General features: G+C 38.1%; 1 protein-coding gene across 3 annotated transcripts; it reads left to right on the top strand.

The window, feature by feature from the left end:
* LOC109716191 (peptide methionine sulfoxide reductase-like) lies at positions 414 to 5,260 on the top strand. 3 transcript variants are annotated; one of them, XM_020241523.1, is made up of 5 exons: positions 414 to 739; positions 842 to 945; positions 1,033 to 1,158; positions 1,271 to 1,560; positions 4,177 to 4,351. In XM_020241523.1, the coding sequence occupies exons 1-5, from the start codon at positions 613 to 615 to the stop codon at positions 4,181 to 4,183; spliced, it is 654 nt and encodes a 217-aa protein (XP_020097112.1). In that variant the 5' UTR covers positions 414 to 612; the 3' UTR covers positions 4,184 to 4,351. The 3 variants fall into 3 exon arrangements, with proteins under 3 accessions (XP_020097112.1, XP_020097111.1, XP_020097110.1); XM_020241522.1 differs by lacking the exon at positions 4,177 to 4,351 and adding an exon at positions 1,868 to 2,921; XM_020241521.1 differs by lacking the exon at positions 4,177 to 4,351 and adding an exon at positions 4,793 to 5,260 and having other exon boundaries at positions 416 to 739.

Genomic DNA, 16,239 nt, shown 5'->3' with positions numbered 1-16,239 from the left:
GATTTGTGGTAAAAATTTAATTTGACGCTTCTGTTGTGGAATTGCAACAATCGGTCCAGTATTAACAACAGTCGGTATCGAAGCAGGTTACGAATTTTTCGAAATGTGTTACGAATTTTTAAAATCTGGTATAAAAATGAGTACCAAATTCTCAATACTTGTTTGATTAAAGAAATTAGTGAGACACCATTCTAATTTAGTCTTTTTGCAAGGGGCAAAGCCGCACTGACCATTAGAATATGAAAATATCTCCTCTTTGGGTACAATTTTGGTAACAGAGTTTGATTATTAATATGAACTCTCCCGGTGGTCTGAAAAGTGTGAAAGCTCATAATGGTTTGCACATATATAACGGCGCATTCCCGAAGGTTCGCTGCGTGCACTGCGTGGGTCCTAAAATCCCAGCTCAGTTTCCACACACACTCTCTCTCTCTCTCTCTCTCTCTCTCTGTCTGTGTGGCTCCCTTGACAATTCCCTCAAGCCTATACCTTTCAATTCATAATATATATATATATACAGCATTTTAGTGCTCTGGAAAAAGCCTTGCAATTAGACCTTCCAATATTCTATTTTTGTACCAGTTGCGCCAACGAGATTTAGTAGTCATAATAATGTATAAGCGACTCCCCAAACCCAAAAGCCAAATCCATGAAGATTTCTCCTCAGAGTCTCATGAGATCGCTTCTGTCGATCATCTTCCTTGTCCAGAGTTCCTCCGAGAGGCGATATTTGCCGCAGGTCTCTTTTCTATCTCGCTCACTTCATTTGTCTGTTTTACCTTTTTCTAGCAGTTTGTATATGTATAGTTCTTAATTAACAACATGTTGTAATCATATATAGGTAGATTCTGGGAGCTGGAGGCCGCATTCGGATGCCTCGAAGGTGTTGTAAGAACAGCCGTCGGTTACTTCGGAGGAGACCTCATAAAGCCTAGCTATAAGGAGGTCATATTTTTAACTTCTCCACAGCTCAATATTCATCAGAAAAAAAAAAGGAAAAAAACTCTCTTTAAATATGTTGAATTCTTGCAGGTATCCGAAGGAAAGACGGGTCACACCGAGGCTGTGAAAGTCACCTACGACAAGCGGCGAATATCATATAGATCCCTCTGCAAGGCCTTCTGGGCTAGCCATGACCCAACCAACAAGGACTTTCTTGTAAATATATATATATATATATATTTTGCTTCCTCCCATAATTACAAAATGTTTGTACTTGAGGAAATATATATGATAACGTAGTCTAACAAGTAGAGTTGTTTTTCGGTAGAGATTTGGCATAGAAACGCACTACCGATCAGCGATCTTTTATGGAGACGAGGATGAGAGGAAAGCGGCCCGGGAGACGAAAGTGAAGCAGCAGATGAAGCTGAACAAGAGAATAGTCACGAAGATTGTGCCGTGCAGCCGCCCCACGAACAATGACTTGGTCTTCTACATAGCGGAGAGCCGGCATCACAAGTACTACCTGCAGATGGATCACATTGGCCTGTGCGAGAGCCTCAACCTCCGCAGCGCTGAGCAGTTCGCCGACTCCCACCTCGCTTGCAAGTTGAATGGGTATGGTCACCTAATTAATTAAGTACCCTATTTCGTACTGTTCTTTTTTCTTTCTTTTTTTTTTTCCATTTTCTTACATGGTAATTTTACTAGATTAGATTCGCAGAATAGATGGATTTATTTATCTCTGTCAGTGACGGTAGTTTTGCCATACATCCTGCTTAGATGCTCAAGGAGTGTCGTCTTCCAAAAACACAAAAAAGCATAACTATATATATATACATATATATATATCTAAGTTTTTATTTTATCTCGTCAAATAAACTCTGTAAATGTGCATATAAATGGTGAGTAATCGGCCATTCAGGGACAACTCCATTTCATAGAGTCGGCATTCAAAACTGGATAGAGAAGAAGTGATGGTACCAAATGGGATCTAAGAGTTTTTCTCACATTCTGTGTATATATATACTTGTGCAGAGATTTACAGTAAAAAGAAATTTTGTGATCCCTGCATTTGAATCTAGTAAAGTATTTTGAAGATTGAGGAGAAATAACTGGCAGAAATTAAATAAAGGATGCTACATATATAGTTGAGTGATACTTGGTTCACCCATAACCACAAGACACTCTTTTGCCTCGCACTTAGTTTGTTCTGAATCCTTAAAATAAATTTAACTTTAAACTTATATATGAACTGTTTATCACCGTTCGTTAGTGCATTTAATTTGAGCATCTCGCTAACAAACTGTTTATCACCATTCATCAGTGTATTTAATTTGAGCAAAGCTTCTAAATTATGGCCTGCTAATCTCTCTGACAACATCCTGAATCCTTAATTTTGGTGAATGTGGTTGCCCTTTGAAAGAGGTGCATGCCTTTCTATCAATGGTTATTACATGAGAAATCCATCTGATATGAAATGACTTAAAATAAATAGCCTTAATATTTTTAAGAGATTAGTTGAAACATTTAGCGCGCATAGACAAAAGTTAATAATTGAAGAAACAACAAAAAGAAATTTATGTCATTAATTAGATGAGGATTACGGGGTTATGAACTCAAGACTCCTTCAAACTAATCAAGGGAGCTTATAATCTGCAGTACTGATTCCATATTATACAAATCAATCGATTCAATAATAAACGGGACAGAATATTTTATTGTTTTGTCTCTAGTTGAAGTTGCTATCTCGTGTAGTGTTGTGAACATCTTCATTTAGAATCCTATAAATCTTTTATTAAGTACTAGAGCTTCAGTAAGTTCATCTTTAGTTGCTTATATTCAAACGCCCGTTATTCCTCATCTTTTTGCTGGCTAGGTGAATACTTGGTGCTTGTAAAAAGAGTTCAGTTCATTATTTACCATACTTGTATGAGGAGCTAGTCTCCTATACTATCTATAGTACTGGGGCTCCGGTGCTATAGTCCTGTTTTCTATTTTCGGATGTTTAAATCAACGATCCACATCGTTAAAACTGATCTAGGGTATTTAAAGTTTTTAGAAATAAAATTTTATATTTTTTCGATATAGTTTACTTTATGATCAAACCATTTCAAAATTGTCAATTTTCAATAGCTACTATGGCGAATTTGGAGTTTAACGGTGTAAAAAAAATCTAAATTTCTTCAAATTTAGATAGAAAATACTTTAAACTATCTAGATTAAGATTAACATTTTTTATCTTGAATTTAAAAGTCCTATGCTTAAATTTTAAAGATTATTCAATTTTCACCGTCCATTTTGACATAATTTATTTACTAAGTAACGATGTCGAAAAAAACTAAAATTTTATTCCTAAGAACTTCATATACCCTAAATTATATTTAACGGTGTGGATCGTTAATTTGAACACCCTAAAATTGAAAATAAGACTATAGTACCGAAGCTTTGGTACTATAGATAGCATAGTAATCTAATTCCTTGTATGAGATATGCTTACATTAAGCAACTATATTTCAAGTCGTTATTTTCTTATTTAATACTTGCTGCTTACTAATTAGATAGTCATTTTGCTGCAATGGAAGAGCATAAAGACGGTAATATATCCCTACTAAAAATGAAAAAAAACAAAATAAATTGCAGTTTGTAATTTTTTTAAAAAAATTAATGGGAATCGATAAATGTAATCAGAGTTACAATTTAGATGATCAGAGGCATTTGTCCCTGAATAAGTTAAACCCCACTAAACCAGGTTCGTATTGGACTTTGAAGGGTCAAACTTTTAAGGAATGGGCGCCGCAAGATAGGTTCGACGACAGGTGACATGACGCGTGAGAACAAAAGGATTAGGTATAAAAACTGTATGGAGACCTCTAATAAGTGTAGATATCCTAATTTGAAACCCTCAACTTTTTTTATGATGCTGCAATTTTCTCGACATGATCTTTTAAACTTTCGCAAATTTTAATTCATTCACTAATAATTTTGTTGAATTTAATAATTTTTTTCAATTAATTACTTAAAGAACTAGCAGTTCTATTTGTTGAAAGCTATTTGAGTTGTTTAATCAAACAAAAGAAATTAACACAACCATTCAAGCTTATAACGGGAAAAATGTATAGAGATCCCATGAACTTTAACTATTTCATAAATATCTATCTGAACTTTTAAATTTAATAATTACACTTCCTGATTTTTAATTTATACTTTAATGACTTATCCTTTCAATCGCAGCTACTAGTAACATGGCCATTTTGATCGCGTGCTGATAATGAAAGACATCAAAATATAAAGAAACTTATCTTTCATCTGTCAAATTTGTTAATTAAGCAGAAGAAGTGAAGAATAAGGTGAATCTACCCTCAATGTTTGTTGCTTTTCTTTTAACATATTATAATGGAAAATATGTATTTTTATGTTTTTAGGCTATATAGGATTATATACAAGTTGTACCGCCAAAACAAATGTGTATTTAATTAGTAGTTCTAATAAAAAAGAAAGCCTGTTAAACTGTTGATAAAGTTTAGTAGACATAACTGCCAAAATTGATAGTTCAACTGTTTGTTTGTGAAAGTGCTAAAGTTCACAGGTTTTTGTATATTTTTTTTCTTTATTTAAAGGTTCGTAATATATATCTCTGAAGTTACTCAAATTAGAACGAACTAGAGTGGAGAAACCTGCTTTAGAATGGCCATTAATTAAGGGGTCCGCACAAATTTAAATTACCAACATTAATTAATTCTTACTCTGGACGCTTATCCTTGTGCATTAATTCTCGGAGCCGTTTTTTACTGGTTTGTCTTCATTGATTTTTGAAGTTAATGGTTTCTTCATGGTTTTGTTCTTCCAGATTATTTGGTGGAGATGGAAAGGATAAGCTACAAGATCTGAAAGATTTTATGGAGAGATATGATCTATTAATGCCCGATAAAACCAAGTTGATTTTGGAGGTAATCCTCCAAGCTTCGGCAGCGGAAAAAACCTTGGAATTGGAAGAATGAGAAATCGCTTTCGGAGCAAGTGCATTTTATTTTAGCTTGATAAGAGACACGTTAATATTCTAGCTAATTTTCTACGTAATACTCGGGGAGACAAATGCAGCACATAAAAATTGCTTGGTATTTTGAAATACGTAATGAGGTTAATTAACATGGAAAAGTCAAAAGAATTGATGACCTCATCCGTTTGTCCGTTTTGTGCAAATTTATCCGGAAGGCCAGCGAGTTGAAAGCCGTTCAAAAACGAAACAATTGTCAGCCTACGGATTTTCTCGAAGAAAAGAGAAAAGAAAAAAAAAAAAAAAAAAAAAAAAAAAAAAGCAAACGACAAAATTGTTAGAGACAATACTCATTACAAATTTCCTATGTTGTGCGGAGCTGCATTTACAGTTTTTACGGTTTAAAAAAGATGTACATCTTGCTCCTCTTTTATTCGAAAGTTTAGAAAAACTTTTGTGACGCCCCAACTTAGGGTCACCCATCCTAGAGTTACTCCGGTCCTCACACGCTTAACTCTCCTAACCTCTAGAGTCTAGCCACCGTCCAAATTGCTTAAGCTAGCTCAAGACTTTTAGTCCTATTATATTTTATGGCAATTACTTATATATCCCTGAAAAGTTCTCGACTTTCTGATTCACCCCTCCTAGAAGGCTAATATTAAAAATACCTTTTTTACGTTCCAACCTATTTCTAATATATTCCTAGAATTAAAATCTGTTAATGAACTCGGTTATCTCTATGAAATTACTATTTTTCCCTTTCAAATATATCTTTCCACCATCACCTACTTTTCTTATTTGCCCTTAAGTTAGGAATACAAAAAGTATTTTGCTTTTTAATCTTTTCAAATATACCCTTCTACCATCACCAATATTTCTTATTCGTCCTTACGTTAAAGGCAAAAGTGACATTTTATTTTTTTTTTAACTGTGGTAGATATTTAACTCACGTTTAACCCAAGTTAACTTAATGGGTTGTAACTGTAGGGGTATTTTGGAACAACGGAGGAATGTATGAGCGGTATATTGGAAAGAAAAAAAAAATAGGGGTGTATGAGATATTTTCGAAAGTTTTGAGGGATATATAGGCAATTATCCCTATATCTTATATATAGAGCTACCCGGGGTCTCACATTCTCCCCCCCTTAAGTTCTGATATTCCCGTCAGGCTAAAACTCATTAGTATCAGGCAATATGAGACTCGTCTCGCTAGCCTAAACCGACCTTGTGGTGAAATGTGCTCTACCTACAACAGTCAATAGCATGAGTGTCTCGCTCTCTCCTCTGTATAATCCAGACTCAGACGAGACTTATCTCATACTTCCGGCTGATAATTGGCTTTAATACTAACTGTGACGTCCCAACTTTCCAAGGGGTCATCCATCGTAGGACTACACCCGTCCTAATATGCTTAACTCTCTTAACCTCTTGGGACTAGCCACCGCCCAAAATTAGCCATATTTGTAATATACCGAAACTTCGGTATATTATACCGAACTGTAGTCAAGTTGACCAAAGTGCGGAAACGATCACTTCGAAACGCTTCGGAAAGTCCAAAATGCGTTGGAATGGCACTTAAGGGTTATGAAGGACCTTGGAGAGCATTGTGGAGGAAATTATGCAAATTTCGCAGCATTTGTGCTCTCAGGGTCCGGACCCTCTGTGTAGGGTCCGGACCCCGTAGCCCGAAACTGCCCAGTTTGGGCAGTGTGTAAAAGATGAAGTTGAGGGTGTTTTATGCAATTATGCTTTAGTGGGGTTATGTGTAAGGGGTTGAGAGCTCATCTCCCTCACTCTCCCTCACACTTGCAACAAAGAGGAGCTCTCTCTCTCTCTAAGAACACTCTCTCTCTCTCTTAGGGTGGAAGCAAGAGGGGGATTTGGTGGAGAAGAAGACTTGGAGGTGAAGCAACTTTTTCTTCTTCTTCTTCTTCCTTGGCTCAAGAAAAGGAAGCTTGTAGAGGTAAGCTTCATAAGATCCCATGATAAAACTCTAGGGTTTGGTTTAAATGCTCTAGGAATGGATCTAGATGAGTTTCTAGATGATATTAAGCATGCTTGTTGCTTGGTTCATGGGCTTATAGTGTATTTAGCAATGGTGGCTTTCTAGGGCATCAAATTGGGGGTTTTACCATATATTGGGTTAAATGTAAATTAACCTTGTGGGAACCTAATTGAAGGTAAAACCGACGCATTGGGAGACTCGGTTCGAAAATCCGACGAGTCTACGTGAAGGAATTGAGGAAAAAGCCCGTTTTAGCTTCGTTTTGCCGCAGTCAAGGGTAATAGGCAGCTAAAAATTTCGAGATTTAAATCGTAGCACCGTAGCAACCCTACGAGGTGGGTGGTGCTATCCGAAATTCTTGAATTTCCATCACTTCTTGAGCATATATGAGTATATGAATTCCATGCATTGTAGAGTTGAGATGAGAATATATTGCTTGCATGCTTTGAGTACAAGATGCATATGAAATGTTAGTGAACTCTTGAGAACTTATGAACCCTATGAATGTGTGAATTGTGACAAGAACCTAGTGAGGTAAAGAACATAGTGATATTATGACATGAGTAAAGTAGCACCTTGTGACATTAAAGAGTATAATGAATGCTAGAGAGTCGAACACTTACTGTGAGTGGCATTAATGAGTATAGCAATGCTAAAGAGAGCAAAACACTTAGTGTGTGTAGCATTAATGAGTATAAAGACTGCAAGAGAATGAGATAGTTGGCATCGTGGCATATGTGAACATGATATCCTCATAGTTGAGGCATCCTTATAGTTAAGGAATTGATTGAGCATTGCATCCTTATAGTTAAGGATTGGATTGAACTTGGCATCCTTATAGTTAAGAATTGGATCATACTCACCTGTAAGTCTTGGCTTGAGGGCGGTCGCACCTCCTCGAGCGATGAGCTCCGGAGTAGTCATCACTGGGTCTTAGTGAGTATCTCCCGAGAGGACGATCCCGTCGGGTTGTAGCGAGTATCTCCCCGATATTAGGGATTTGAGTTGATGAGTCGTTTCTTTATGGGCGAAACCTACGGGTTAGCCGAGAGGATTGGATAATGGACAATGAATCTTGCATGCATCATGAGCATTCTTATTGTTATATCTTGTTCAGGCATATTAGCTGCATTTGTATAGTTTGGTTACTTATCTATCTGCTTATTTCTTCTATTGTGCCTGATTTAGACCTAGTGGGAAAGTCGACGAGGTCGGCGGCCGAACCCATTGGGAACTTTGTTGTAGTTCTCACCCCACTATTTTTCACAGATCCAGGTCCGAGCGAGGCGGTCGAGGACCGTGGCAAGGGTATTGCACCCTAACTAGTGACTACTGGAGTATAGCTTCATACCCGTTTATCATCTTTTGTATTTGATGATGCTAGTAGTACAAATGATGCATGAATGTAAAAAGAGCTTATGTTTTGGATGAAATGTGATGTATAAGAGATGAATGAAAAGAATGTAAATGTGAGTTGTGGTTGAATGCTTGTATGTGATTAAAAGTTGATCATATTACTTGTATGGTTGCTTAGAATAGAATCTTTTACTTTTGGCTATTGCTTGCCCTCGTGCAAGCATATATATCTATGTTCCGCTATGTAAAATTCATATACATGATCTGCACTTGTGTTGAGCCTTGGGCGGATAAGGGAGGTGCTGTCCGTTCGGCGTCTGTTTGACATACCCGAACTGACCAAATAGGCTGGCTCGGGGTATGACAATATTATATATTATATATAGAACTACGTGAGGTCTCACACTTTTAGATCTTTAGGACAATGGCTAATTACCTCTTGGATAAGGTGTGTAAGATGTAAACCCTTTTTTGGAGTGTACATGTAGCACTGCTTAACTTATAAATCAGGGGCAATGTCTTAAATACCCTGCTGAAAAGTTGTAATTTCATAAATACCCATTTCAAATTATTATTATTGATGTCCATTTAAACATTAAGGCCTTGTTTCGATTAATAAATATATTATTCGGTATATCTTAATTATTTACTTAAGAAAGTTGTGCATTGGTAAATGGACAGTGTGATCAAGAATTAAATATTATATATGGCCTTTAAGTCGCTTTTCTTTGGATAAGATAAATTACTTCATAGCTAAAATATTCTATCCAATCAAATTATTGATATGAAGGTCTTACAAAGTACAAAAGCAAAATTTTTTTTTTTACAATCAAACAACGAAATTTCGTAAATGGAATAATTTATCCTTGGGATAACTTATTCCCACTTCCAAAGAGGGCCTCAAGGATTTATGGTTTAGGCTTTGTATTTTGGGTTAGAGGGGCGTTTGCGATAGATTTACATGTTTATAAGTGTATGAATGATATTTTAGATTTGAAGAATATTTTGAAGTTTTAGAAGGTTATGTTTGATATTGCCCCTTAATATAAATTAACTAGGAAGAAAATATATAAACACTTTGTAAACTTTAGCTCAATTTAGAAGTAGACTTCTAAATTTTTTAATGTTAGGAACCAAATTTTCTAAACAATTTTTTTTTGAGAGAAAGGTAGCATGCTATCTGCTTTGCTTATTTTTTAAAAAAATAAACTTAGCTAGAAATAAAGCAACTAGGCTTCGAACTTGGAAATTCGAATGCCAACCACCAAACCCTTTGCTACTTGCGCCAGGGACAGGCCGATAAATAGTTATTAAATAATTCTTTAGGTCACTCTACTCAATCAAAAGAACTAATTATATAGCCGTTGTGATCACATATTTGCATATATTATTTTAATGCTTTCAAATAGAAAAAAATATTATTCTATTCTAATTCATCCTCGAAGTATTCTTACTGTTGGAAGCGTGATTTTCTCTAATACCAATTGTTGGAATCGGTATTTGTAGTGATACCATTTATATAACCCAGGATTAAAAATAGAATAAAATAACATAGAGAAAAGATATTGGAGGAGGAAGAAGAAAACTAAACTAATACTTTATTAATAAAAAGTATTTAATTACACCTTGAGCAACACCCTTCGCCTTATGTAGCCATGTTTCCTATGACTTATTCATCTTATTAATCATGCCCAACTGTAACATACCGAACTTCTACGATGGTAAAATCTTGGTGGGAACTAGCTTACAAAGCTATTAAAATAGTTCCGGCGAAGTTCGGGAAGCATTCGAGTGTTTTCGGCGCAAACCGGACGCGAAAACGGGCTCCAAAAGCTGAAATCTGCCTAAGTTGCAGAATTTGTGCTGAGTATCGGTACTGGAATCGGGTACTGGTATGTAGTGGTAAAAATGAAGAAAACAAGCTACGGGATCCGAACCCTGGATGCAAGATCCGGATCCTCCGCCCGAAAACTGCCCTATTTAAGGGGCATTTTGGTAATTTTGCTTGAGGGGGGCTTTATAAGGGGACCCTCCTCTCTTCTCCCTCAGCCAAAACACACCCACACACACATTTGTTGTGAGAGAAAGTGAGAGAGGGAGCCTTTTCTCTCCCTTAATCTCTTCTCACTTTCTCTTGATCTCTCCCAAACTTGGGGTTTTGGTAGAGAGTGAGCTCGGGAACGCGTAGAGAGCGGTGGATCAAACCCTCGGGCGCTTGGTGGTTCGACGCGCCTCCGACTCGAGGTTCACGTTTGGTTAAGAGTTTAGGGTTTTGAGTAAATCCTTAAAGAATTATGTTCTAGAGATCCCTAGATGGTTCTAAAGATAGTTAAACATGTTCCTCCATGGATTTGGGATGACTTTAGGGGATATGGGAAAACTAGGGTTTGCAAATTGGGGGTTTTGGCTTTTAAGGGTTTTGAACCTAACCGATCTCCTAATTCTCTAATTGAAGGATAGAGGAGAGCTCCAGACAACTCTAGGTTGGAATTCGGTAAGCGTTCGGTGGTCGATTTTGAGTTCGAGTCCGAATTCGAGCCAAACCGGGCGACGTGTGCTGCGGGAGCCCGATTGCAAGTGTCTACTGAAAGTTTTGAGGAGCCCAAGGATCTATCTAGATTGTATCTATCACCTAGAGGGGGGTGAATAGGTGAACGGCCAAAAACCACAAATCTCGATGCAATAAAAATAAATGCGGAAAATAAAAAGCACACCGAGATTTATGTGGGAAAACTCCAACTTGGAGAAAAATCCACGGGACCAACACGCGAAAAAATAATTCACTAAGAGAAAAGATTACAAGGTGATTACTGACTCCACGGACTCAACCTCTCTTAACCTCCTATGAATCTTCGCGCTACCCTCCGGGTTGTCCACGCCNCCGCCCGAAAACTGCCCTATTTAAGGGGCATTTTGGTAATTTTGCTTGAGGGGGGCTTTATAAGGGGACCCTCCTCTCTTCTCCCTCAGCCAAAACACACCCACACACACATTTGTTGTGAGAGAAAGTGAGAGAGGGAGCCTTTTCTCTCCCTTAATCTCTTCTCACTTTCTCTTGATCTCTCCCAAACTTGGGGTTTTGGTAGAGAGTGAGCTCGGGAACGCGTAGAGAGCGGTGGATCAAACCCTCGGGCGCTTGGTGGTTCGACGCGCCTCCGACTCGAGGTTCACGTTTGGTTAAGAGTTTAGGGTTTTGAGTAAATCCTTAAAGAATTATGTTCTAGAGATCCCTAGATGGTTCTAAAGATAGTTAAACATGTTCCTCCATGGATTTGGGATGACTTTAGGGGATATGGGAAAACTAGGGTTTGCAAATTGGGGGTTTTGGCTTTTAAGGGTTTTGAACCTAACCGATCTCCTAATTCTCTAATTGAAGGATAGAGGAGAGCTCCAGACAACTCTAGGTTGGAATTCGGTAAGCGTTCGGTGGTCGATTTTGAGTTCGAGTCCGAATTCGAGCCAAACCGGGCGACGTGTGCTGCGGGAGCCCGATTGCAAGTGTCTACTGAAAGTTTTGAGGAGCCCAAGGATCTATCTAGATTGTATCTATCACCTAGAGGGGGGTGAATAGGTGAACGGCCAAAAACCACAAATCTCGATGCAATAAAAATAAATGCGGAAAATAAAAAGCACACCGAGATTTATGTGGGAAAACTCCAACTTGGAGAAAAATCCACGGGACCAACACGCGAAAAAATAATTCACTAAGAGAAAAGATTACAAGGTGATTACTGACTCCACGGACTCAACCTCTCTTAACCTCCTATGAATCTTCGCGCTACCCTCCGGGTTGTCCACGCCATCACGTTCAAATCCACGAACGCCTCCACTTCGAATCCACGAAGCTTCAATCACGCCGAATCCACGACGCCACTCGAATCCACGAGCCAACGATCCGAATCCACGAACCGCCTTTGTTCACGCCGAATCCACGACGCCGTTCATGAAGAGCATCATGATTATGGTGATCCTTCGCTTAGGAGTATCGTAGAAAACCAAGGAAGAAAACTCCAAGCGAAGCGGAGATCAAATCGACATATAGCGAATGCGAAACGTTATCTCGATTTGATCTAAAGAGGCTAATTTGTAGAAAATAGGTTTAGAATGAAATCCAAGCCTCTAGGGTTTCTCAAACATGTATTCTTATAATGCTTGATGAGTTAGAGAACCCCAATAACTTATTTATAGACTTTAGAATCAAAACGGAGTAGCATTAAAAAGTTTCTTTTCAAAATCAGCACCTTGTACCGGAACAAGGAAAGCTGTCCAGGGTACAGCATGACGGAAGATTTTTCTGCGAAGCTTCTGTACCCTGGATAGGCTGCAGCTTGTTCCGGAACAGGGCTTGTACCGGTACAGCCGTGATGGTTGTACCGGAACAACCATCAACAAACTCTGCGGCAAAGGCCGATGTCTGTACCGGAACAGATAAACCCTTGTACCGGTACAACAATGCAATTTTTGCTGAAAACGCATTGTTTCGAGTTTTACAAACTCTTAGAAACTTTCTAATCAATTATAACTTGAAAACATGATTCTAAAATCTATAATTAAGTATGAATCACCATAAACAAGATTTAAAGCTTACCTAAGCATCGTGATTCACGTTTTGCGTGTTTTGCGTCCTTTCTGATTCTTCGAAGTCTTGGATTCTTCGATCTTCAATACTCCGCTCCGGACTTCTTCAAAACTCCGACTCGACCTACGAATTACATTGTAAAAAGAAAACGAAGTTCAATTGTCATCACCAAAACATTGAGCTCCTCGCGTGTAGTCCAAATACAAATTGAGAATCAAAATTACATTTAAAACTCCTAAAACAGACTCTATGACTTGACACAACTAGGAGTCTTGAAGTCTTGATTTCAAAAATGATTAGCACTAAATTCTTATACATTCTCCCCCTTTCTTCATATCTCCACCTTTGTTTTTGAACTCATCATTCTCTGCTTTAGTTCAATACCTGTTCATCCATGCTTGCCTGTTCATCCACGCTCTCCCCCTTCATCTACGCTCTCCCCCTTTTTGCCAAAAATTGCCAAAATAAAGCAAATAGAGAGAGAAAACATACTAGAAAGCACAAGAGTAGTCTAGTCATAGTTACAAGCCTAAAACGAAAGTAAAAACATACTACTGAAAGATAAGCAAGCAAATCTAAAATATCGTCCTAAACAGCAAATGCAGTGAAAGAGAGAGAGTAAGCTCGACGAAGAAATCACTCAGTGTCCTCGTCACCATCATCATCATCTCCAGCACCAGCTCCAGAACCCCCAGCCTCAGAGCATCACCAGACGGTGGAATGAGAGGATGTCGTGAAGATGACCACTGATACGAGGCAGAAGATGGAGTAGGTTCCCAAATATCATCATGTCGACACCCCATCTTATCCATCAATCTTTTGATACTTAATTCAAACTTTTTGATGCTGAACTCAACTTTCCTTCCAATGTTGTTCACCTTCTTCTTTAATTTTTGCAAATCATCTTTAACTGATTCCAATGTCGTCGCTCCCCCCCGAACTAGATGAAGTATCATAACTCCCTCGGGATGGAGGCGGAGGAGCAGAGCTATAAGCTGCTCTCGGTGGAGGTACTGGGCTAGATGCTTCAGAAGGTGTCCCTTTGGTCTGATGGAATGACTTGAGAGTGCTAACCGACTTAGCCCAAGTCACTGAGTCAATAGGCCCAAGGCCAACATCATACTTGTCACAAGATGTATCTACTCAATTTGCTTGAAGAATCCTTGTAATCATAACAGGGAATGGAAGTAGATCCCGTCGAGTGGCACCCTGAATCACGTGTATCATCCTTTGCCAGATCAGAAATGGAATATTGATGTTCAATCCATGAGCCTGCTCGGGATGACCAAGTAGATATAGCAACACTAATCTCTCCCAACGGATCCTCTTTGTGCCAATGGTGGGTTGAACATTATAGCTCATAACCAAGGATAGCAAGTGATACTCAGGTAATAAATCCTTGGATTTAATGTAACCATGAGTCATGTAAACACCGGCTTTGCATATAGCTCCAAGAATGATATCCATGTGAGTTGATGCTTGGAATCCTCCTGACGTATAGAGAAGACCTGTAGTGTCCACATGCATTCCCAAGATCTCTCCAATATCATAGGGGGTAACTGGGAATCTCTTCTTTCGCATAATAGTCTCAAAAATAAAAGTGCCTGTTTCATCATCTTCAGCAAGTATCTTTCCATTCATATAGAACTCCCGAATGAGTTCTACACAGAAAGGAGCCTTGGCCGGGACCAGTCCAACTGGCTCAATAGGTGCACGCCGTAGCAGTCGACCAAAATCAGGAACATCCCGAACCAGGTCATTAAAGTTCACAAAGCGTTCAGCTATGCACGACTTCGACGCAAACAACCTTTGCCGTGCTGGAGGGACATCTGCAGCTTGTTTTATACGTCTCTCACGAATACGAGAACCACCACCATGAGATGATTCGCAAGCTATTCCTTTGCCTTTGTCAAGTTGAGCAATAGGTTTTTTAGTTTCTTCAGGGGAGCTCGCCTGATAATCCGGATCAGACCCGGACACTTCTTCAGTTGTGCGTGTTCTTTTAGAAACCCCATGACGACCTCTACCACCACCACGGCTCCGTCTCTCAGCCATTAGCACCAACAACACCAATAACAGCAAAAACGCCATTTTCCTAAATCCAAAAAAAAAAAGTGCAGAACGGATGAACAAGAATCGCTGAAAAAATCAGGAACAAAAATTAGCGAAAAAGATTGAGATCTGAATAACATTAGAAGCGTCATACCAAATGATAAGCCGCTCAACCGCAGACCATGTACCGGAACAAAATTTCTTGTACCGGTACAAGAAATCGAACTTTTTGAAAAATCCCAAAATTACATGCATATTAGAGCATAAATCTTAGATCAGCGAAAAATAACTTGTTTTGATGTTGTTCAAGTGTTCTACAAGCAAGGTAATAGCCTAAGACACTGATCTATAGTAAAAAATTGCATAAAAAACGAATTAGAACAGAGATCAAACCCTTATCCCGCAAAAACAGTGAAAATAGCAAAACCGGAATAAAAACTCACAAATTGATGCAAACCACTTACAAATCCAAGAGGACAACGTGTAGAACGGTTGAAGAAGAGGCGCTGGAGCTCTCAGGAACAAAAATTTTCGAAAAAAGTTGAGATTTGAGAGAGATCGAAGCGTTATACCTGGTTATATTCCGCTCGGGTACAGACCTTGTACCGGTACACGGGTTCTTGTTCCGGTACAAGGACCAAAATGTGAAAAAAATTTTTCAAAAAATATCCTTTAAAAACCCATCAAATTTAAATTAAATTTATATAATTAAGGCTTTTACTCCAAGAATCATTATAATGAAAATAAGATATTATAAAATTTCAAAACACATCGAAACATCAAAATTTCAATATCAAAAATAATTTAATGATTCAAAATCATCAAAATGTAAGTTGATGAAAAATGATTTTTAGAAATTCAACAAAATTGACACCAATTTGTCGCAACACGTTCAAAATAGAGATTTAACTAACATGATACCGGGGGTGGCTCTTTGAGCATTTTTTTCAAACTAGCACCTTATTACTCCGAAAATTCTAAAATTATTTTTTTTTTTCAACCTTTTCGGCTTTTCAATTAATCTCCATGTGGTAGCTTCACACACTTACCGGACGACTGGGGTGGTAGCTCTTTCCTACATGTGGTGGTAGTTTTCACACTCCTTTTATGATGTAACTCTTTCCACATCTTTTAAACATAGGAGTTTCTTTTTTTTTTTAAACAATTTCAAACTCCCCCTAAATTAGACAATCTCACAATCGAAAATAATTTTGACGAATTTTAGTCAATTAGAGAATATCCATTCATCATATCCAACACTCACAACCAAGATGAATTAATCACCAAAAAATCAAATTTGATTTCAAA

This window comes from Ananas comosus, linkage group 10, assembly GCF_001540865.1.
Source record: "Ananas comosus cultivar F153 linkage group 10, ASM154086v1, whole genome shotgun sequence".
Classification (NCBI taxonomy): Eukaryota; Viridiplantae; Streptophyta; class Magnoliopsida; order Poales; family Bromeliaceae; genus Ananas; species Ananas comosus.
This window is presented reverse-complemented; position numbering and strand designations above follow the sequence as displayed.